Source organism: Vigna umbellata, chromosome 5 (assembly GCF_029865625.1).
Source record: "Vigna umbellata cultivar VRB3 chromosome 5, Vumbellata_1.0, whole genome shotgun sequence".
NCBI classification, from domain to species: Eukaryota; Viridiplantae; Streptophyta; class Magnoliopsida; order Fabales; family Fabaceae; genus Vigna; species Vigna umbellata.
In genome coordinates, this window is record NC_142169.1 from 68,129,674 (window position 1) to 68,154,025 (window position 24,352).

Below are 24,352 nucleotides of genomic sequence, written 5' to 3' on the forward strand. Positions count from 1 at the left end.
TCATGTTGTGACTGATTTGATCTCGTTTAACATCAGCTCGGTAAGTAACTCTTTTGTATCCATCGATTTTGCTAATTTCCAATTTGCCTAAACACCTGTTCTATAGTAACACACCCTATACAGATGAGACATTACATTTATCCACAATACCAACTTAGTATAAGATATTCATAGCCGCGAGTTGCACCACTGTATTTGATATATATCACTTGAGTCATTTAGGTAATCTTTTTATAGTTGATATAATAGTTCTAACGAAATATTTGTCTCATTTTTTTGGGTTTAGAGCATAAAGTCATGGAGGTATTAAAACTTTAATCAAATCCACCGACATAAATCATGAAATTTAGCTTATAGGATCTGTTTGAAGGAAGGTAGGAAAGAAAACTAAGAATTCTTTTTCCTATAAGCTAAAGCTTTAGAATTTAATTTTAGTTTGTGCATAAGATAATTTTAATTGATGACAGTTAATTTCTTTAGACGTGTTCCTGACATTCTCATTATAATATTGAAATGAGAGATAAAGGTAAATTACGAAGATCGAGTCACCAATTTGCCTTAAGATCGTGTAACTCTGGAGGGAAAGAATGATCTTCAAGCAATGTTCTTTGTCAACATATTTTAAGAATATACAAGACCGCCAAATTTTAAGTGTGATAAAATATGCTCTATGTCCTCTTTCTCCATGTTGATCATAAATGGTTTCTCTTGGAATCATTCATTTTTTAAAATCAACAAAAGGAAAAAAACTCATTAAAAAAAAAGACAAATAGACCAAACATAAAATATACATGTACACTACAGATGTATACTTAGATTTAATAAATACAATAACATCTAAAACTTAATCATTTTAGGATGCATGGATTCCATAAATATAATAACATCTAAAACTTAATCATTTTAGGATGCATTTGTAAACTATAAAATATAGTTTTTAAATATAAGTAACGAGTGAATTTTTTATGCGACTCAGGTGGATAAATGTTATCTGTATCTGATTTAATCCGATATCATTCTCACCTCTGACAGTTAAAGAAGGAAAATATATTTAAATTATTCTTAACTTTTAACAATGTATGTAGATATGTATAAGAGGGTCTAAAAGTAAATATTCATTTCTCTTAAATATTAATTTAGAAACTTATTTTGGTATTTTCAATGTTTCACATTGTTTAGCACAAAAAATAAGTTATATAACGTTATCTTTTAACCAATTTTTAAAGATAAAACGATAAGGAAACTCTAAACTCAAAAAATACAAAAGGTCAGATACAATCATTCACCCTAATTTGAAGTTGAAAAAAAAAACATATATTTAGAAAAAGCAATTTTGTAAAAAATTTTGTTTTTCTAATCAAAGAAAATATAAACATTAGTAAAATATATCTTCAGTTGTTTCTTTTAATTTTACAAACTTTATTAAAACTAAAATATTATTTATTTTTTCTTTAAATAAGTTTGTTCGATGAATTTATTATATTAATATAATATAAAAATTGCATAAACATGGACACCCTTTTTCTAGCTAGGTGAGGACACATAAAAGTAATATTTGACTTTATAATTGCGGATTTATTTTAAAAATTACATAAAATATTTAATCGATAGGAGAATATATTTAGAAGAGGTGAAAGGACGTGGTCCTAATATTTATTTATTTTTGTGTTTATTTGTATTGCATATTCGGAGAAAATAAGTTTGGGTTCGACCGTGTGAGCACTGAGCGACATGGGCACGAGTTGCATATCATAAGCTTCTTGCCTCCTCTTATCGGAAAGGCAAACTCCTTTTAAAAGTAGTTAGTTGAAACTTGCAACACATCACGATTCCCGCTATTCTTTTCTCTTTCTTTCTTTTTTCTTTCTTTTCTTTTTCTCACTGTCATTTTCCATTTCACTCATACAACATTCACTCATGTCACCAATTCACTAATTCCAAGTTCTTTCCCAAAATGCAAACACTTTCATTTCCTCTCTTCACTCCCTCACTCTCATTTCCGATCACTCCACACTCTCCATTCCCTTCTCTCACACACTTATCCTCGCTTACCGAGCCCTACGCCACCGCTCGTCGGAGCATCCCGTTGCAAGCTTCCGCCAGCGACTCCGCTTTCGCCTCCTCCTCCACCATTGCCGTCGACAACTCCGACGCTGATGACTCCACCGCCTTTGTGATCCGCGCCCGCAGCCGAATCGGCCTCCTCCAGGTCATCACCAGGGTTTTCAAGGTCCTGGGCCTCACCGTCGACCGCGCTACCGTCGAATTCGAGGGCGACTTCTTCGTGAAGAAGTTTTTCGTCACCGATTCTCATGGCAACAAAATTGAGGACTCCGACAGCCTGGAGAGGATTAAGCGAGCGTTGGCCGAGGCGATCGGCGGGGACGGCGACGGAATGGTCTCGGTGTCGAGACCGGCAGTGGCGAACTCGGGGGTTGTGGTAAGGAGGTCTGGGCTGGTGGATGGCGTTGGCGAGCGTCGCGCGAAAGCGGAGAGAATGTTTACCTTAATGGATGGGTTTCTGAAGAACGACCCTCTCAGTCTCCAAAAGGATATTCTGAATCATGTGGAGTACACTGTGGCCAGGTCACGGTTTAATTTTGACGATTTCGAAGCGTATCAGGTACGCTGCCTTTCAATTCCATTGCTTTTGGTTTATGGCTGTGCTTCTTTATGATTTGCTCTGGTATGGTACATTTTCGTGTGTGTGTGGATCAAGCGTGGTTATCCGAAAAGAAAGAGGGAAAAGGAGAATTTGTATTTGTGCATTTTATTTGAAAGGCAGATAGAGGCATAACCAAGAGTAATTGATTTTCTAAAAAATCCATAAACTTGTAAACTTATTGCATAAGTAATAAGGAACAAATCTTATAATAAGGAATAAATCTTATATGATCATCACTTTCTGCTTTTTAGATATTAGATAGATAAATTAAATTCATTTTTGTGTTAGCTCATCATGTGTTTATATTATTATATTTGACTAATTTTGTTTATAGATGATTTTGAAGATGTAAATACATAATGATCTAATATATTGATCCGTGTCCCTGTCCTACGTTTTAAAGACTATAGATCTAATATATAGATCCGTGTCCCTGACCTACATTTTAGAGACTATATGTGTTGAAGTGCCCGTGTCATGTCTAGAGTCTGTGTTACTATTCTAGACGAATCAGGTACGACCACAGTTGGTTTTTTTTTTTCTTTTTCTTCGAGTATCTAAAACAGCTGTGCAGGAACAATGATAAGATCTACAAAGTGATAGTTAGAGAAAGAGAAAAAGAATATTAAACAGAAGTGTAAAATGAGTAATATAATTCGAGAGTAAAAGGGTATTTCATTGTCAATGGAGGCTATATGTCAGAAAGATTTAAGTTACTCCTCAAGTTTCGAACCATCATTTTAAAAAAAGTTTTTTAATAAACTTTGTTAGCCCTAAGTCCACTGTGGCAACGATTTGTTATATGTACATTAGACTATTTTATCAAATTTGCTAAGCACTGCACAATATTTATTGAATAAATAAATGAAAAGTTTTACTTAGAAATTATGACAGAGATACATTGATGACTTAACTATAACATTTATTGATAAAATGTTTTCTCTAGTGTTGTAAACGAAATTTCATCTCTTTAATTCTTCAATCATTAATTAGGGCAAGAAAATGGTTTTCAGAATCCTTTCTTTTCGAGTTCAATTTAGAAATCCATCTTGTTTAAACTTCATTAAAATCATTAGGGGTGTTTGGGGTTCCGTTTGGCTTGGTTTGGTTTTAGTTAAAAACTAGTTTTAAACCCGTAAGCATGGATTAGTATTTGTTTTGTTTGTGTTTATTAAAATAGATTTAGAAGTTAAAAAAGGAAATAATAAATCTTTTTTATTAATATATATATATATATATATATTGTGACATAAATACTAGATAACCATTCAATATATCTCTTATAAGCCTATCAAATCTAATAATGCACAAAATTCAAAACATAAACATTAAAATTCGGTCTTCTATTTTGTTTCCTTTCAATTATATTGTATGTTGTTTTAGAAATTTTCTCTTCCTAGATTGATAATGTAACTTTTACACTACCAGGGTAACCCTTCTTCCACCTCATTCATATATTAAACATATTGTTGCTACTCCAGTGCATATTTATAGGCAATAGGTAATTAGATTTTTGTCTCCAGTAGACATCTCTCATATATAAGTGAAGTAATCGGTAATATGATAATTTTAGATAATTGATTTCAGTTCAGTTTGGATTGGTTCCGAAATTTCAAACTGCAAATTGATTCAAACTGCTTGGTTCTGTGAAAAAAAATCCTAATCGATAAAGAAAATTGTTTTTGATCGGTTATTTGTTTTTTGGATCAGTTTTTCAGTTATTTTCTTTTGTATCCGTTTGGATCTGAACAACCCAAATGAAGAAGTTTACTGCAAATTCAAGGTTTTCTACATGGAAAAGAACTAACACTACCCAGTCGATTATTAGCAAGTAGAAATTGAAAGTATTTATTTGGAAAGAAAACATTTATTATATAAAAAAACACCAATATTATTATGTGCATGTTTTTTTCATGTAATTGTAATGAGTATTTAATATGATATATTTAGTACTCCTAAACCAACACTCTTTTCGAGTGTTCATTGGACCCTTTCTTTGACTAAATGATGTTGAGAGGATGAGTGTGTGACTAAGTAATTTTGATGATAGATGTGTCAATGATCTGTTTATAGGAGTTTTTGGTATTGACCTTGAAGGAATACATCGAATATTGTTATTTAATATGATATATTTAGTACTCCTGAACCAACACTCTTTTGAGTTTTCGTTGGACCCTTTCTTTGACTGAAGGATGTTGAGAGGATGAGTGGGTGACTAAGTAATTTTGATTATAGATGTGTCATTATGATATGTTTATAGGAGTTTTTTGTATTGACCTTGAAGGAATACATGACATATTGTTATTCATGTTTTCATTTTATCCAGCAAATCTTGTTGTAGAGGAACTCAGTCTTCATTTATGGAACATTAAAGCTTATTCCACTGTTATCTGTTTGAAGATCTTGAGATTCAATTCTTGTAGGTTATAAAGGGCATCAAATAATATATTAAAGTGTTTTGACCTACTGCTTTCCATATTCTTAATGGCTATTATACAAAAGTTGATTTTTGTGTGATGATATTTGTAGGCTTTGTCACACAGTGTCAGAGATCGGTTGATTGAACGCTGGCATGATACTCATAGTTACTTCAAAAGAACAAAACCTAAGCGCCTCTACTTCCTTTCTCTTGAGTTTCTCATGGGTAGTTAAAGTGATGCCCTAAATTTTGTTTGGCACATCAGCCATTATTTATTATTTATGTGCAAGTTCCATGTATAAGTTTAATCAGTTATCTATGATAAAAAAGTATAATAAACTTTCTCTTGGATAGTATCTCTCCTGTTTAGGGGCTGTATTTTCTGACTTATTTTCCTCTCTAAGTTTCCTCAAATTAGTGAATGTTAGTCATAATTTTTTATGCAATTGCACTGAGAATTACCTATAGTGATTCAGAAATCTTTCTTCCTTTTCAAGTCTTTCTTTACTTGCTAGTTATTAATTAATTATGAAATTCTACGTAACCAAATGAACTCACAATAGAATATATATTTACCTGTAATGGTTTGAGTTGCAATGAGCAAGACACTTGAATTGAGTGGGTGGACCAAATTTCATATCTGGAAGGGGCTCCTAATTAAGGGGTTAGTCTGACAGTAATTCCATTGGGGATACCCAAGTCAATAACCAAAAGATAAATAATATAAGAAATGTTTATTATTTTGAAAGAGAAGCAAAAGCACGAATTAATTCCTGTTTAAGGTTATGATGTGTGATCACTGTGAATAAGATTTTTATTATATATTGTGTTCTGATATAAGTATATATACGATTTAGTACTCTGGTGGTTTAAATACGAAGGAAACTACAGCAGTCCAAAATTTCTTCTTAGATTTGTTATATCAAAGTCAAACAATTAAATAAATTGATACCTCATTCTTTTCATCTATTTGATGAATGATTAATCAATGGTTGTGCTTGAGAAAGTGTACAATTACTGCTGTTCTTGTATCCAATTCTTAAGAACACGTGGCCTTTTTGATATCAGGTCGTTCCTTGTCAAATAGTGTAATCAATCTTGGCATCCAGGATCAATATGCAGAGGCCCTAAGCCAACTTGGATTCGAGTTTGAAGTTTTGGCCGAGCAGGTGTTATTTATGTTTTTAATTTAATCATTTTGTATTTCCCAGTCTACCGTTGTAGATTTTTTATCTCAGTGAAAATTCAATATGGTTATCCTTATCTCTTGTATGTAACATCCCTGACCAGGAAGGAGATGCAGCCTTAGGGAATGGTGGCCTTGCTCGTCTTTCAGCATGCCAAATGGATTCTTTGGCAACTTTGGATTATCCTGCATGGGGGTATGGTGTGATCTTCATATTTGTTGTAAACTTTTTCTAGCAGGTTTGAAATAGTAATGTTTTCACCATGTTAATCTCAGTGAGAGAGAGAGAGAGAAGAAGTAGAGACATGTTTAACAAGACTGATTTAATTGCAACTTAACAGATTACAAAGTTCTGTACATGTATGTATTTATACTACAAGATGTAGAGGACAACTGTCTAGTATGGTCAACTATTGACTATAGTTGACCATTGACCATAGTATAGTTAACCCCTAACTATAAGATACAAATCAACTATTAACTGTGTACACAAACAACCCCCCCACCCCACTAAACTGAAGGTGAAGAGTTATCAACAGAGAAACTCTTGACATTGAGTTTGGCACATAGTAAAGCTAACTGATTGGAGGAAAGGGGTTTAGATCAAGAGCAAGAATAGGACAAATCTTTAGTTGTTTGGTCATGACTTTATCTCTCCAAAAAAAACTTCAATCTCCATATGCTTGGTACGTTTGTGGAAAACTGGATTGTGAGCAATGGAGACTGCTGATCATCGCACAACAGAACAGGAGTAGAAATCTGAACATGCAACTCTGTAAGAAGGGCAGAGATCCAGGATAATTCAGCAGAAGTTTGAGCCAAACTTCTGTACTCAGCCTCCGTACTGGAGCGTGCAACAACCTTTGCTTTCTAGACCCCCAAGAGATGAGATTTGGACCAAGGAAAATAGCTGCCTTGGATGTAGACCTTCTATCATCAACATCAGAAGCCCAATCTGCATCACAGTAGGCTTTTAAAGAAAAAGAGCAGTGTGGAGAAGCAATTTGAAAATGAAGTCCGTGAAAGATAGTACCCTTAAGATACTGCAAAATTCACTTCACTATATTCAAGAGGGGAGGCCATGAATTGGCAGACTTTGTTTACAGAAAAGCTGATTTCAGGACGAGCTAGAGTGACATATTGGAGAGCACCCCCAACTGATGTATATAATGTTGGATCAGAAAACAAATCAGCTCCATGTTTAGAAACCTTGCAATTACTAACCATTGGTGAATAAATAGGATGAGCCTCAATCATATGCGTTTCGGATAGCAAATCTCTGATGTATTTGTCTTGAGTCATGATAAGAGAAGAATCAGGTAAATATTTGACTTCAAGACCCAGAAAATAATCTAACTCTCCCAGTTCTTTTAAGGAAAAAGCAGCATGAAGTTTCTGTGTAATGGACTGAATAAGAGCAGTAGAGGTTCCAGTGATGATTATATCATCCACATAAACTAGAAAATACACCACTTGTGACTGATTTCGGTAAATGAATAAAGAGGAGTCACAGGTACTGCTGGCAAATCCAAGCTGATGAAGTGTGTGCTGTAATCTGTGAAACCACTGATGAGGGCCCTGCTTAAGACAATAATGTTGACTGAGAGAACTTTCGTTCAACATTAACTAGGATTTCTTTTGTCAATGTTGGTAATGGAAAATTTTCAATAAACATTGTTGGAAAGGTCAGGAAAGAAACCCCAACCGGCAGTGTTGTAAAAATAATCTTAATTGATGCTAATCTAAATAATTATGGTTGTTATAAACCATACAATCATGGACAACGTCAATTGAAAATAAGCTTTATCAATATCAGTTGAAAAAATCTTGATGAAGTTGGGCTGAAAAATAAAATCATCCAGGATCAACTAACAAATATCTTTAATATTGATATTTTTTAATTATTAGCAATTTATCTGACATTTAAATAATTTTTGCATTTAGTGGTAATTGAAACACTCTATCCAAACAAGAAAATTAAAATTCAATAAATTTGAATTACTTTATTCAAACAAAACATCTAGAAAATGAAATAATTTAAAATGAGATTAATTTAAATTTTATGTTTTGGATGCCTTAAAAATTGTGAAATTTTGTATCCAACACAAGGGAAAAGTTTTCCAAGTGTCAGCAGTTTGTACATCATGTGTAGTTATTGTCAAATAAGAATGAATTTGTGTCTCAACAGCTTAGTGCTTAAAATTTAGTTCACATTCTGAGTGTCTTGTCCTAAAACTATGAATTTGGAACTTATTGTACTTATTGTCATCAATACTTTTTACCACTTTCTGTACTGATTGTACCTATAAAATCTTGAGTACCATACAAGTTTACATCCAATTGATCAGTTATTTTTGGAGAGTTATTAGTATACTTCTTTCAAGTCCCAACCTACTTGCTGATTCTGGAACTGTGCAGAAAAGACAAGTGTATATATTTTACTTTTTGTTGTATGGAAAACAAATATGCCTATTATACAAAGACAGGCTGCTGTCAGCTGAGTTTGTGGGCTTGATCTTAACTATGTAGATATGGGCTGCGATACGAATATGGGTTGTTTCGTCAGGTCATAGTGGATGGCTTTCAACATGAGCAGCCTGATTATTGGCTGAACTTTGGAAATCCTTGGGAGATAGAGCGGATTCATGTGACATATGAAGTGAAGGTTTGTGCAGCTTCCATCTTTCATGTCTTTTTTAATCATTTTATGGTTTCTGTTCATATTATTGCCCTTTTTTTTTCACTTTATCACCTCAAAATTAGAAATTGACTGCATCTCTTTGTTATACTGGATGAATTAGTTCTATGGGACAGTTGAAGAGGTTGATATGAATGGAGAAAAGCAACGAGTTTGGGTCCCTGGAGAGACAGTAAGAATAATATTTTTAATTTGGTTTGTAATGACACTTCTTTCTAATATTTTAGATTTATTTCTACTGCTACCTGTGTTACATTTCTTTTAGACTCTTTGATAGTGCATAATGTTGATGACAAACTTGTTCTTTCTGAACTACAGGTTGAAGCTGTGGCTTATGACAACCCAATACCTGGTTACGGGACAAGAAATACCCTCAACCTTCGACTATGGGCTGCAAAACCTAGTAATAAATTTGATTTGGTAATTATTTTCTTATGAATAAGCATCTGTTCTAAATTTGAGAATAAATTATAGGCATGATGGTATCATAATATAGCTTTAAGCAAATAAGAAATAAACTAGGAGTGGTTGTGCGGCTTATGTGGCTTTTACATAAATTATTCAATTTAGGTCATTAATTAAATATGATCATACCTTCACCGAGACTGACTAAGCATGGAATACGATGAAAAGTGGTCTGCTGCAGTTCATTATTCTCTGTTTAGTTTGGCATATATTTTACTTTATTTGGGCTTAGAGTGAACTATTGAACCCTTTTTTCCTAATCCCTATGTAGGAGGCTTATAACACTGGAGACTACATTAATTCTGTTGTTAACAGACAAAGGGCAGAAACTATAAGTAATGTTTTGTACCCTGATGACCGTAATCATCAGGTATGGCTTTATTATTATTTTTAAGTTCTGATGTAGTTGTTACTTTGAACTGTTCAAAACTTCTACCCTGTCTCTGTTATTGATAATAAAAGCTAGCTGTGCCATATGTTCGGTTGTGGGTTTATGATTGTAAGAAACTGATATACCAACATTGATTTCATTGAAGATTACTTATTTTAGTTTCATCGTTTCCTTGTTGCATTAGATAATTTACGTATAAGGCTTTACTTTGTTAATGGATTCTTGCATTTTGATCTTTCTGTGTCTTCTGCAGTTGTTTTAAAATGATCTTTTATATTGAAAATTATCTCTTTTTTATTGAATTAACATATTTATTTATAGAATTTATTATCTGCAAAATTTTATGGTGAAAGCTCACTGAAGGAACTTGGTGCCAATTGTTGAATGTGCAAAGTTTTTTTTTTCTATCTTCTGCTTTTGTTCTCAAAGTTTTCATTCGTCAATTTGTGCATTACTTTCTTATGTTTCTCAAGCCTTCAGTGTAAGATTCCCCGCATTCTATTTTAGCTTGTTTTAGTAGTCTCCCACACAATATTGACTGTCTCGTTGGGCATACCAGTTGGTCTAGAAACATTGCATTAGGAAGTTTATAATTTTTCATGAATATGGTAAATTATGGCTTTGTAATCATTTTGCCCCATTCAAAAAGTTGAGGAGTATTTGATTCCTCTTATCACATTACCACTTAGGAGTGGCGAATCCAAGACCCAAATTAGTAACGAAAAATAGTATAATTACACATTCCTGCATTAGCTTATGGGTTTGTCACTTGGTTGTAGGGTCAACATTTCAAATTTGTGATGATAAAACATAACAATTTAATACATTTAATTGTAACTTTACAAAATTGAGAGGGTGCAACTGCCCATCCTGGAATTCTGTCGGTCCACCACTGACACTTTTAGTGTATTTTTCAGGGGAAGGAGCTGAGATTGAAGCAACAATTTTTCTTTGTCTCGGCATCTCTGCAAGATATCATCCGTAGGTTCAAAGAAGCACATAATAACTTTGATGAGTTGCCTGATAAGGTTCATTGTCAAATATTTTGTACTTGCACATTTGGCTGTTAATTGGTATGGTGATTACTACTAATCACTATTGCAATACTATCAATAACAAGTACTTTACATATTTTTTAAATGTTCCTCTTTCCTACGGTGAGAAGGTTCCCAAAATCAATTGACCAATCAAAGTTCCAGGTTATCGCATGGTCATTTCTTGATGGCACTTCCTTTTTTTTGTTTAATTATTCATTTGGTCCCTGCAATTTTTTTTTTGGTCCATACACTTAAAAAAGTACCCTTTTAGTCTCTACGCATAATTTTTAATCTCTTTTTGTCTTTGCTGTGGGAACTAAAATGGATTAAAATAGTGTTAGGACTAAAAGAGATTAAAAATGGTATGTTCAGGGCTGAAAGAGAATTTTTTAAGTACAAGTTTTTTTGTATCTATAGCAACAAAATGAGTAATTTAACCCTTTTGGTTGTTTTAGTGCTTTTATTTCATTAGGATTGAGGGAGTTTTCAGGTTAACCCGGGTTAGAAATGGGTTCTTTAGAGTTTTTAGGAGGGAGACATGAAAATCGGAAAAAGAAAAGGAAGAAGAATGCTTTGGCAGCATCCAGCGTTCACTGAATTTTAAAGATTTAAGGAGAGGGTCGTCCTTCAAAGGGTTTCCCTTTCATAAAAGGTTTCTCTCCTTTCTAAAACCAAGATAATGCTCAGTTCCCACGTGAAAACAAACAAAATTCCCACTCTTTTCCCGTCATGCTTCTGTCTCTACAACTTTATTTGCTAACTATTATAATTCCTTAATAACCATGCCACCATGCCAGATTTCTGTTTGTTGCTTCAGTATATGTGAAAGTGGACTATGAGTTTGTTAGAATAATTACTGTTACATATCATCATTAAGGCTAGTCTGTTAGATCAGTAATGAGTAGTACCTAATTTTGTACCTAGAGGTCTAGTGCAGACTCTTGGTGTTCCATGTACTCTTGCTTTTCAATATATAAAAGAGAATGAGAGGGATCTGATAAGCCCTCAAGAATATATTTTTATCAGTTTTTAATCTCAAGTTGGTATCAGAGCAGGTTCATCCTGGTTTCTGTCCTGGGTTGTCTACCAGCCGTTCGCATCTGTCCGGTGCCGGAGTCTGATTCTCTGTCCGCCGCCGTCCGCCGCCGTCCGCCGCCGTCACTGTTCCGTCTGGCGACCACTGAATCTGGTTCGTCTCTTCACGCGACGACCACCCCCACCAGTGCTGGAGTCTGATTCTCCTCCACGCTCCGCCACGCGCCGCTTCTTTGTGCGCTGCGAACAGGCGCATATTGTTCACGCGCCGCCCTCTGGCCGTCGGAAGGTCACCGCGACACCTCCATAGCTGTCGCCTGAGCCTCCTCTCTCTGTTCTAACCCTCAAAACCCTACTTCAGTGAAGTCCAGAAGCTCCCCTTGAAGAAAACCCTAAGAAACCCTCTCGGTTTTTTGGTTCCTCACTGCTGCGTTTTTTCTTTCTCCTATTTTTATCAAGAATGGCGTCTGGAAGTGTTCTTTCTTTCTCTGGAAGTGCCTCCATTACTTCTGAAAAGCTAAACGGAAAGAATTATCTGTCTTGGTCTGCTGCCATGGAAATGTGGTTCCTCGGTCAAGGACATTATGACCACCTTGAGCAGGATGGAAGCCAAGTACCTTCTGAAAAGGCTGAACAATGGAAACAAGCAGATTTCCAATTGTGTGCCCCGTTGTGGCAATTTGTGGAATCCCGACTTTTGATATCTCTTAGAGCCTTCAAAACATGTCACTCTTTTTGGATGAAAGCTCAAAGCATTTATGCTAATGATATTCAACGTCTCTATGATATAGCAAACAAGCTTGCATGTCTCAAAATGACAGACCATGATATGGATGGTCTCCTTCATGACTGAAGCCCAAGCAGCTGTGGAAGAGTTGAGAATGTTCTTGGAAGTGGAATCTTCGGAAGACATCAAGAAGAAGCTTGACAAGTACTATATGGTGATGATCCTCCGTGCTTTACATCCAGATTTGAATCATATCAGAGATCAACTTCTGACAAGTCATGAGGTCCCTTCCTTGGAAGCCTTGACCACACGTCTTCTTCGTGTTCCAGTGCCTCAATCTCAGGAAGCTCATGAAACAATGGAACCATCTGTCATGGTTGCCACGCGAGGAAGAGGAGGACGTGGCACTGGAGGAGGAGGACGTGGAGGTTGAGGACGTCCACAGTGCACTTACTGTAAGAGGATGGGTCACACCCAAGAAAACTGCTACTCCTTGCATGGTTTTCCTTCAAAAACCGCCAATATCTCTAAGGCTGAAACTCCCACTTCTGACTCCAAGTTCATTGAGGAAGAGTATCAAGAGTATCTACGATTAAAGTCTAACAGCTTGGCCCAATCATCTCAATCCCCAAGTACATCCACAGCTTGCACTTCTCAATCCATGGAAGGTCAAAATTCATGGGTAATTGACTCGGGTGCTTCTGATCACATCTCTGGTAATACCTCATTGTTCTCAACCCTTTCCCTCCAAGAAAAACCCCATTTCATTACCCTTGCAAATGGCTCTAAAACTTGTTCAAAGGGAGTCGGTCAAGTCTCCCTGTCTCCCTCTCTCACTCTGAAATATGTTCTTTTTGTCCCGAACTGTCCATTCAATTTACTTTCCTTAAGTCAGTTAACCAAAATGTTACATTGTTCAATAACTTTTGATTCAAAATCTTTTGTCATACAGGAGCGTGGCTCGGGGAGACAGATTGGAGAAGGATATGAAGCTGGAGGTTTATACCATTTTGGATCTCGTCCACGGGTATCCTGTGTTGCAGCTCTTCCCCCTAAAGTGTTACATGACCGATTTGGCCATCCTCACTTGTCAAAGATAAAAAAAATGTGTCCTGAACTTAGTGGTCTTCAGACTTTAGAATGTGAGTCTTGTCAACTAGGAAAAAATGTTAGATCTATCTTTCCTAAAAGGTCTCAATCAATGTGTAATTCTAGTTTTTCTATTATTTGTTCTGATGTCTGGGGATCTAGTCGCATCTCTTCTTTTGGTTTTAGGTATTTTGTTACATTTATTGATGAGTATTCTAGATGTACTTGGGTTTATCTAATGAAAGATCGCTCTGAATTGTTACCCATCTTCACATCTTTTTGAATGAAATCAAGAACCAATTTGGTCAAGTAATTAAAATCTTAAGAAGTGATAATGCTAAAGAGTATTTCTCCTCCACTTTTTCTGCAATCCTTAGCTCCCATGGTATTTTGCATCAGTCCACTTGTCCTCATACACCCCAGCAAAATGGTATAGCCGAAAGAAAAAATAGACACTTGGTTGAAACTACTCGTACCTTTTTGCTTGGTGTCCATATACCTGTTCATCACTGGGGGATGCCATCTTAACTGCCTGTTTTCTTATTAATAGGATGCCCTCCTCCTCTCTCAATAATAAAGTCCCTTTCTCCATTCTCTTTCCCAATGATCCTCTCTTTCACACCCCTCCTCGAGTTTTTGGTTGTGTCTGTTTTGTTCACGACGTGTCTCCGGGGCTAGACAAGCTCTCCGCTCGTGCAATCAAATGTGTCTTTTTAGGCTATTCTCAGCTTCAAAAAGGGTACAGGTGTTACTCTCCTGAAACCAAGAAGTACTACATGTCTGCCAATGTTACATTCTTTGAACAAACACCTTTCTTCTCTCCAACAGTTCCTTCCTCTTCCAGTGGTTGAGTCCAATATCTCCAATGTCTCAGTCAATCCAAGTCATGCTCAAGGTCCTCCCGAACCTTCCTCTCCACATATTGATATCTTCCGCCACAGTACCCCGATGGATAGTCCTCTTCCAGAAAATGATAGATCTCCTCCTTCAGATTCTTCTCCCTCACCGCCTCCTGCCACGCCTCCTGGTGAAAATGATTTTGGTTGGCCCATTGCTCTCAGAAAAGGTACTCGTTCCACTCGAAACCCTCATCCCATTTATAATTTTCTTAGCTATCACAGACTGTTGCCCTCCTTTTACTCCCTTTTATCCTCAGTGTCTTCTGTGGTTATACCCAAAAATGTGAAAGAAGCACTTGATCATCCTGATGGCGACAAGCCATGATTGCAGAAATGCAGGCTCTTGACCACAGTAATACTTAGGAGCTTGTGTCACTTCCCCCGGGCAAAAAGGTTGTTGGTTGTCGATGGGTATATGCAGTTAAAGTCGGCCCTAATGGTGACATTGATAGGCTAAAAGCCCGGCTAGTTGCAAAAGGGTACACTCAAGTTTATGGCCTTGATTATTGTGACACCTTTTCTCCCGTGGCCAAGATGACTACCATTCGTCTTTTCTTCGCAATGGCAGCCATTCATCATTGGCCACTTCATCAATTGGATATCAAAAATGCCTTTCTCCATGGTGATCTTGAGGAAGAAGTTTATATGAAGCAACCTCCTGGGTTTGTTGCTCAGGGGGAGTCTGGTATGGTTTACAAATTGCGCCAGTCTCTATATGGGCTCAAGCAATCACCACGTGCTTGGTTTGGAAAATTCAGCTCCATTGTTCAAAAATTTGGGCTAAAACGCAGTGAAGCAGATCACTCAGTCTTTTATTATCATTCGTCTCTCGGGAAATGTGTTTACTTAATAGTATATGTTGGTGATATAGTCATTACAGGAAATGATACTTCTGGAATATCTCAATTGAAGGAGTACTTGTGTAGACATTTCCAAACCAAGGATCTTGGAAGCCTCAAATACTTCTTAGGCATTGAAGTAGCTCAGTCAAAAGATGGAGTTGTAATCTCCCAAAGGAAGTATGCTCTGGATATTTTGCAAGAAACAGACATGATTGATTGTAGACCGGTTGACAGTCCTATGGACCCAAATCAAAAATTAACAGCAGAAGGTGACTTATTCTCTGACCCAGAGAGATATAGGAGGCTTGTTGGAAAACTAATCTATCTCACTATTACAAGGTCAGATCTATCTTTTGCAGTTGGAGTGGTTAGTCAGTTCATGCAAGCTCCATGTGTTGGCCATTGGAATGCTATCATTCGCATTCTAAGGTATGTGAAAAAGGCTCTCGGGCAAGGGCTGTTATATGAAGAAAAAGAAAGCCTTCAGGTATCAGGATATTGTGATGCCGATTGGGCAGATTCTCCTATTGATAGACGATCTACTACTGGATATTGTGTTGTCCTTGGAGGAAACATTATCTCTTGGAAAAGTAAGAAACAGAATGTAGTGGCTCGATCAACAGTTGAAGCTGAATATAGGGCAATGGCGTCACTGGCATGTGAACTTATATGGGTGAAGCAGTTCTTTCAAGAGCTTAGCTTCTATGACATCCAGAGTATGAAGATGTATTGTGATAACCAAGCTGCTCTTCACATTGCATCAAATCCAGTGTTTCACGAGAGAACTAAACATATGGAAATTGATTGTCTTTTTGTTCGGGAAAAGTTATTGTCAAAAGAAATATGTATCGAGTTTGTTGGATCAAATGACCAACTTGCAATGTGTTGACCAAGTCATTAAGGGGACCTCGGATTGAGTTTATTTGTTCCAAGCTTGGTACATACAATCTGTATGCTCCAGCTTGAGGGGGAGTGTTAGAATAATTATTGTTACATATCATCATTAAGGCTAGTATGTTAGACCAGTAATGAGTAGTACCTAGTTCTGTACCTAGAGGTCTAGTGCAAACTCTTGGTGTTCCATGTACTCTTGCTTTTCAATATATATAGAAGAGAATGAGAGGGATCTGATAAGCCCTCAAGAATATATTTTTATCAGTTTTTAATCTCAAGTGAGTTAAACTTATTTTATGCATTAGATTATCACTAGTGACATAATTATGTTTTCACTACTGTCTTGCAACTTATGTTCTTCCTTTATTTTATTAGGTTGCTCTCCATCTAAATGACACCCATCCATCCCTTTCAATTGCTGAAATTATGCGAATATTGGTAGATGAAGAACATCTGGGCTGGAATAAAGCATGGGACATTGCATGCAAAGTTTTCTCTTTTACAACTCACACAGTTGTAGCCGAAGGACTAGAGAGAATCCCTGTTGATCTGCTTGGCAGCCTTCTCCCTCGTCATTTAGAAGTATATTCATCAGACATGCTTTGAGTTTCTGCATTTTATTTTTTATTTTACCTTACATATGTATTTTACCAGCTTATTAAATGACACCGAACAGGTATGTTTGATTCTTTTTTCATCTTTTATGTTTAGCTATAGCATGGGAACATTTGACTGCATGGTCCACTCATTTTCTAGGGAGTTTTTCATGTTACAGCATAAATTTCAGTAATTTGGAATGCAAATGTTGAGGAATCTAAATTGTTTTTGTTCTTGTTCTCATAAAAATACTTCATTTTTCTTAATTATTATTGTAGTATGATTATATTTACAAATATTGTAAATGCTCTTTTCAGATTTTATATGAAATAAATTTTAATTTTATGGAGGAGTTGAAGAAAAAGATCGGTTTAGATTACAACCGTCTGTCCCGGATGTCAATTGTTGAAGAAGGTGCTGTGAAGGTATTCTAGAACAATTTGTCAATGCTTAATCTGGTAAATTTGGTAGGCTACAATTTCTTTCTGCGTGTGCTTATCTCTTGTAGTGCAATATATTTTAAGTTATTCATTTTAACTATCAGATAACGTCTAGTGTTATGTATATGAATTCTTAAAACAAAAGCTTAATGAATGACTGAAATCCAGTGGTTTGGTTACAAATACGACATTATACAAGGATTAACCTACCCACAAATCTGCTTTAACTTGGACTAGGCTGCCATATTTAGTGCTGGATTTGGAAAAAAACTTGTTATTTATGGGAGTACCATGAAATAAGGTTTGGAGCAAACTAGATGGCTGCTTCTGATGTCAACTTGCATTCATCAGGTACAGTGCCTTTTAGCATCACAATATGCCATTATTGACAAGTACTGATCTAGAGAAGCAGGAACAAACCGTAAAACTGTTTAAGTACCTTAGGATCTATTTAACTTCAATCCAGTGTGACTTCAGGGGATTTGCCTTAAATTTGTAAGCCTTGTTGACTGCAAAACCTTTCTCGGTCTAGTGATGTTCGCTTATTGTTAGTCCAGCACCCACTTGACCAGTACTTAAGTGGATCCGGCAGCAAACTTTGACAATTTAAACATGGTGCCAATGGAGAGGAAATTGACTTGGCTTCAAGCATATTGTTTTTGCTGAAAGGTCCTTGCAATACTTGTTTTGAGTGAGCAAGAGAGTGCCACCAGGTTGGCTTTAGACTTCGATGTCCAGAAACTAGTCAAGATCACCCAACTCAACTATAGTGAGACTAAAAAAGAAGGAAATATGGTAACCAATTCGAAGTGTTAACAAGGAAACAAGAAAACTAATTCTAGAAGATAATCTTAAGTATCTTCTTATATTTTAATTTGTTGCTTGGAGTAGAGTGTTACCACCCGTATCCATTCAGCTTTGTTTGTTCTCACTTTCTTGAAGCATTCTAGCTAGTAGCCATTCTTACCTTGAGGTGTCCCTCTTGTCTCTCCAAAAGTTGCGTTCATTAGCTAGCTATACCGCTTTAATCATGATTCATTCCACCCTTAATATTTTCATACTTTTGAACTCCCGAATACATATAAAGTTTAGATTCAATTCAACAACCATTTAGGCATTGAGTTAAATGACTGCAGTGCATGTGGCTCCTGATTTAGATGGCATAGAAATCCAAAACATATGCAAGAAATATGAGTTAGGATAGGAGTTTGTGGTAATTTACGATCATACAATACAACTTTGGATGTCTTTTTCCCTATAAGCTATTTCACTAACTAGCTTCTATCCTGAACAAAAGATGAATGACTCTGTATTCTTGTGCACTGAGGGATAGTAATTGCAGCATATTGAAAAATTGTTTCTGAAGTCGTAGAAATTTTTAATTGTGGTGCTTGTTTTCTAGATATGTTATTCAAGGAAGGGTTTGTTTAATGTATAGTTTTTCTGATTTTGTATTGCTTTTCCAGAACATTAGGATGGCCAACTTGGCAATTGTTGGCTCCCATATTGTGAATGGTGTTTCAAAATTACATTTAGATACACTGAAAATGACAACATTTAAGGTATGAATTAATTGTGCCAAATCACTTAACTGTTCTTATCACCTTGGCTGTTGGTGAAATCATAAAGCAATAAATTATTGGTTCGACTTTGCAGGACTTCTATGAGCTATGGCCTGAAAAATTTCAATTTAAGACAAATGGCGTAACCCAGGTAGAAAATTAGTTACTATTACAGCATATGTATAATGCAACTGTTGTTCTCCTGCTATGAATGTATAGTTATCTGAAATGGCTCATGTGGCTTACTCTCGAATGGAGTTGTATATGCTGGAAAAGTTATCTTTCTACATGTAGAATCGTTTTTTCTGACTACAAAGGCTGTCAACACTCTATTGAAATACACAAATCTAGTTTTTGCTATATGAAACTTTGTTAGCTCCTTGTGAGCACCGATGTTGGGAGACTTGTGTGTATCTTAATTACATTTTAAATAGTGTTGTCCATTGGCCAAATAAGTTTAAGATGTTTGTTTTACAATTATTTGTTCATACTTCTCTACAGAGTAAATTTTGTTTGTGGTTCTTGACAATTGCCACTATTCTTCATTAAAAAAAATGTGTGATTATGTATGCACTGTGCAACAACTAATAAGTCAATGAATTGATATTTTGTCAGCGTCGGTGGATTGTGGTGAGCAATCCCAGTTTATGTGCTCTTATATCAAAGTGGCTTGGAACTGAAGCCTGGATACGTAATGCTGACCTTCTGACAGGATTGAGAGATCATGTTGACAATCCTAATTTCCATCAAGAATGGAAAATGGTAATTTTTCAAGTTTTATCTATTACTTATTATATGGAACAGCAGAATTCTGGTAGAATACGTCATCCGTTCCACAGGAAAATCATCTTTTGAAATTGTTTGTCAACATCCCCGTCTGTGATTTTTACTTGGGGAAACCCATGTTCATTGTGTGACTACAGTACTGTTAGACAATGACCCATTGGCAGCTCAAATTCCAATTGCAGCTTGGACAAAACAGTGAAGAACTACACTGATGTTCACGTTTTCATGTGACTTATGATGAGGGTGATTAGGTGTGTGCTAACTTCGACCCAATAGGCCGCAATCTGTTGCCTGACAGATTAGCCCCTAGTTGTCTCCTCATTACTTTGGCCCTTCCCAGGTAGGTGGGGAGGTTGCTTACAAGCTCTAATTGCCAAGTTCTGCCTGCATTCACCTGGTCTTCCATGTTTCTCACTTAAATGATCTCTAAAGAGTGGCTCTGCTGTGATTGTCCTACCGACTGCATTGGAGATTGAAGAATCCAAAATCCCTTGTCCAGAGGCTGTGCTAGTCGGCCCTGAAGGCAATCACCCTTTGGAAGTCTTAACCAATAGAGGAGGAAACCTGGGAGACAGCTGCTTCCATCCAGGAAAAATTCCCCTATTTCTGCCTTAAGGACAGGGCAGCTTCTGTAGTGGGTCGAATTAATAGGAAATTAACTTCTGAGTGGGATAAGCCTTTTAAGGTGTATCCAAGAAGGCCGCCCAAAACTGTAGGGGAGGGACCTACTAACAAGATCTTTATCTGTGGGGAGATTCTGGAAGTTAGTTAGAAGAGAGAAAATGTTACAAAGGAGGAGATTTTGAATGGGAACTGGGAGAGCAGAGAACCTTTCTCTGTCTTGGGGGAACATTTTTCTCATTAATCTTTTGTGCATTTTCTTTTATTTTCCTTATTTCTTCGCACTTTGCAGGGGATTAATATCCAATACGCATCATATGATCTGCTTTATATCTCTTTCTATCCTTTTGATATTGTAGGTTAAAAGGATCAATAAAATGAGGCTTGCTGAATACATTGAAGCAATGAGTGGTGTGAAGGTTTAAGTACTTGAACTTTTCTTTTCTTTTTCATTACTACAATAGAAGTTATTTTTTCCGATATCTTTCACAATTGCAGGTCAGTTTGGATGCAATGTTTGATGTTCAAGTGAAGCGGATACATGAATACAAAAGACAATTTCTTAACATACTTGGAATAATCCATAGATATGATTGTCTCAAGGTAAATGTATGTTCCATTGGTGCCAAAAGATCTTATAAATAAATAATAATTTTAAATAGCAAAATATTTTTTTACATTAAAATAAAAACATGTTTCTTTGTTATGGTAATCTTTTTCCACTATTTATAATGCTCTTTGTTCTTTCTGCACTTGAGCAAGAAAGCCTAGCACCTAGAATCTGATATTCCCCCCAGCTATGGTTTAAATTCTTTCTCGTCTACATTCAAACTGACCACACACTCATACATACTGATCATGACTTTTCACTTGAGGTTATACTGAGACATCAACTATTTTTTTGCATTTATTCCTTGGTTTCTTGCAGAATATGGACAAGAATGACCGAAGGAAAGTTGTACCCCGCGTTTGCATAATTGGTGGGAAAGCTGCTCCTGGTTATGAAATTGCTAAGAAGATTATCAAGCTTTGTCATTCTGTGGCTGAAAAAATCAATAATGACGCTGATATAGGAGATCTTCTGAAATTGGTAATTTTCTAGTTTCTACTCTTCATTTGTGATTTTTTTTGTTATCCTTTTTCTTTCGTTTTGTTAGCATTTCTCTCTATGTAGTACAACTCAAGATGGACCTGTTAAGTATACTTTATTTTTGTTGGCATATCTCTTGCTGATCCAGTCTCTATTATTTTGTAGGTTTTTATCCCTGATTATAATGTCTCTGTTGCTGAATTGGTAATACCAGGGGCTGACCTTTCTCAACATTTAAGGTCTCCTAATTTAGCGTTCATCGTAGTTCCCTTTTCATTCTCAATATAGCTTCATCCTCATTTCTCATCATGCTTGATATTTGTCATGCTCATAATGATCAAGAACGAGCACTAAGTTTAAATAAAAGATATGGAGAATGATGCTGGGATACTACACAAATGAAATATCTATTTTGAAGGATTCCTCTTTTGACAGAGTTGAGTTTAATTTATAGTCAGTGTATTGCAGCCAGCTTGAGCAACAACCTATATAGTCCACCCATTGTTTCGAAACTGGGCATGGTCTTCATATTCTCTCTGATTTTTATGCATTTGAAATTTATTGACGACAACATGAGGACACGCAGAACAACATAGGACAAGAAGTTGATTCAGCACTATTTTTTTATTTCTGGTCTGTTCTTTGGTAGTTGATACACAGCCCAAGCAATTTTAGAGTTGGAGCAGGTGGTTGTGCTGGGTATGAGTTGGATAGGATATAAGCCCACTTGATCTTGCTAGTTGTTTCCTATTGTTTTGATGTTTACTAGAAAATATCCCCTATTTTTTGGCTTAAAGATATTTAGACCTCCGCTTCCTCTTTTGTTTTATCAAGTCTCTTCATTTTTTAAACCAAACACGCCAAAGTATTTTGATGCTATTCAATCCTTCATCATTTAGCAAATCCAACTAACCTTCGAGGTTTTTGCAATGTTGTATTAATTGCACCAATTATCAAATGACAAATTAGGCTGTGTGCTAGCCAATCTTATTGTTGCTCAACGTTGTTCAATTTATACTTTCCATACATTCGCCCTGCCTCCCCTCTTAGTTTTTCAAATTTAGTTGTGAGAAATGCGATAAAAGTTTCTTGCATATTGACAGCAATTATTATCTTGTAGCACTGCAGGACATGAAGCTTCAGGAACTGGGAGCATGAAATTTTTGATGAATGGTTGTTTACTTTTAGCTACGGCAGATGGATCTACGGTAGAAATAATTGAAGAAATAGGGTCTGATAACTTGGTGAGTTATAACATAGATGATGTTTCCATGTTTCTCAACACAATCAACTAGTGCTCTTAAGAAAATTAGGAAAGATTTTTAAATTTAGAAATCAAGTTGCTTTGGCATATTTCTTAAGTTCTTTTCGTGTATAAATTTTGTCTGCAAATCTGCTAGGGAGATGTGCTGGTCTGTAATCAGATGATGCTTTTAAATGCTGACGTATTCTACTCTGCTTCCTAGAAGGGATAAAATAGTTGGCTTGACTAGACCCAGCCTTAGCTTCGTAATTGCCTACCAAAAATTGGTTAAAGAGGAAATATATTTCATGCTCGCGCTTTATGAATAATTGTAATATAATAATGGAGGCTTTCTTTGATCATTTTTGGAGACTAAGGTTCATAACTCAATTAAAAATGTCTACACTTGTTTCAGTTTCTCTTTGGTGCAAAAGTGCAAGAAGTTGCAGAACTGCGTGAAAAAGGATCTACTTTAAAAGTACCTCTACAATTTGCTCGCGTGTTAAGGTAAATAAATGGGTAGATAACTTCCATCAAAGAATAAGTGGATTATTAACAATTACAGATAAAATTTCTGGTCAGGGTTCAATTGTTATTTTGTTAACTATTAATATATTACACTATGACGAAAATTATGCATACTAAAATAGGGAATGTTACTCTTAATTGTTCTTTTTTCCTAATACATAACTGATGTTAATATGATAATACCATTAGGATGGTTCGAGATGGATATTTTGGTTATAAAGAGTACTTCGAATCCCTATGTGACACGGTGGAAATCGGTAAAGATTTCTATCTCCTTGGCGCCGATTTTGGTAGTTACCTCGAGGCACAGGTACTTTCATTTTTCATTTAGTATCCAAACCCTTTATAATACCGTCAGTTTTTATTTAATATAAGAATTTAACCTTGATTAAATACCTAACAGGCTGCTGCAGATAAAGCATTTGTTGAACCAGAGAAGTGGATCAAGATGAGTATCCTTAGCGTTGCTGGTTCTGGGAGATTTAGCAGCGACAGGACCATTCAAGAGTATGCAGAAAGGACATGGAAAATTGTTCCAAGCCGATGCCCTCTCTGATCACTATTGTGCCACTAGACGAAACAATGATGAATAATTGGTATCTGTATATATAGATTAAAGTGTTTATTACGCGTTTTAGTTTTTTTTTTGTTGAAATACCCTTTTATTTTATAACCAATAACGCAGAATTCTAACTTTCCACGCACCTTAATATTTTTAAGTGTAGAAAGAAATGTCGTGTACTGTAACATGTTTCTTGGAATGTAAAATTGAAGATCAATACTAGATACAAATGATGTCCAAGCTACAATTGCTTTTGGACGTCGATCCAGCTGAACTAAACATTCGAGTGCTCAGTTTTTTTACAATGTTCACTAGTTAAAATGCTTCCATTCGATTGTGACAATCATACAATCAAGAACTTTTTTTTCTTCAATAAAATGGTTGTAACTAAATCTGGACGTACAGGAATAAACTTGATGAATAAAATACGCTTAATGACAAAATACGCTTAACGAATAAACTTTATTTTTCTAATTTTTATTACTTAACGCGTGTCATTATGTTTGAAAAAAATGTATAAAATAGATATTGAAAATTCCCAAAGAAAGAATTTCGAACAGAAACATTAGTTTGATA

The 24,352-nt window shown here is 35.8% G+C and overlaps 1 protein-coding gene across 3 annotated transcripts; it reads left to right on the forward strand.

The window, feature by feature from the left end:
- The first annotated feature begins 1,637 nt into the window (after nt 1–1,637).
- On the forward strand, nt 1,638–24,069 carry LOC124833186 (uncharacterized). Of its 3 annotated transcripts, XM_088116738.1 has the most exons (23): nt 2,495–2,623; nt 4,992–5,084; nt 5,195–5,309; nt 6,153–6,253; nt 6,375–6,466; nt 8,800–8,935; nt 9,072–9,140; nt 9,287–9,388; nt 9,705–9,803; nt 10,742–10,852; nt 16,723–16,929; nt 17,262–17,369; nt 18,851–18,946; nt 19,041–19,097; nt 19,562–19,708; nt 20,713–20,772; nt 20,852–20,956; nt 21,282–21,443; nt 21,609–21,682; nt 22,564–22,687; nt 23,102–23,193; nt 23,404–23,524; nt 23,618–24,069. In XM_088116738.1, the coding sequence occupies exons 3-23, from the start codon at nt 5,306–5,308 to the stop codon at nt 23,768–23,770; spliced, it is 2,220 nt and encodes a 739-aa protein (XP_087972864.1). In that variant the 5' UTR covers nt 2,495–2,623; nt 4,992–5,084; nt 5,195–5,305; the 3' UTR covers nt 23,771–24,069. The 3 variants fall into 3 exon arrangements, 2 of the variants coding, with proteins under 2 accessions (XP_047163551.1, XP_087972864.1); XM_047307595.2 differs by lacking the exon at nt 4,992–5,084 and having other exon boundaries at nt 1,662–2,623; XR_015786976.1 differs by lacking the exons at nt 4,992–5,084; nt 23,404–23,524; nt 23,618–24,069 and having other exon boundaries at nt 1,638–2,623; nt 22,572–22,687; nt 23,102–23,124.
- The last annotated feature ends 283 nt before the right edge of the window (nt 24,070–24,352 follow it).

What these genes read in the sequence shown, in the direction of transcription:
- LOC124833186 (XM_047307595.2), top strand. Translation starts at nt 1,955, where the DNA reads ATGCAAACACTTTCATTTCCTCTCTTCACTCCCTCACTCTCATTTCCG. An exon ending in TTCTCTTGAGTTTCTCATGG is followed by an intron (nt 5,310 to 6,152) that starts GTAGTTAAAGTG and finishes TTTTGATATCAG; the next exon opens with GTCGTTCCTTGTCAAATAGT. An exon ending in TCCATCAAGAATGGAAAATG is followed by an intron (nt 19,709 to 20,712) that starts GTAATTTTTCAA and finishes TTGATATTGTAG; the next exon opens with GTTAAAAGGATCAATAAAAT.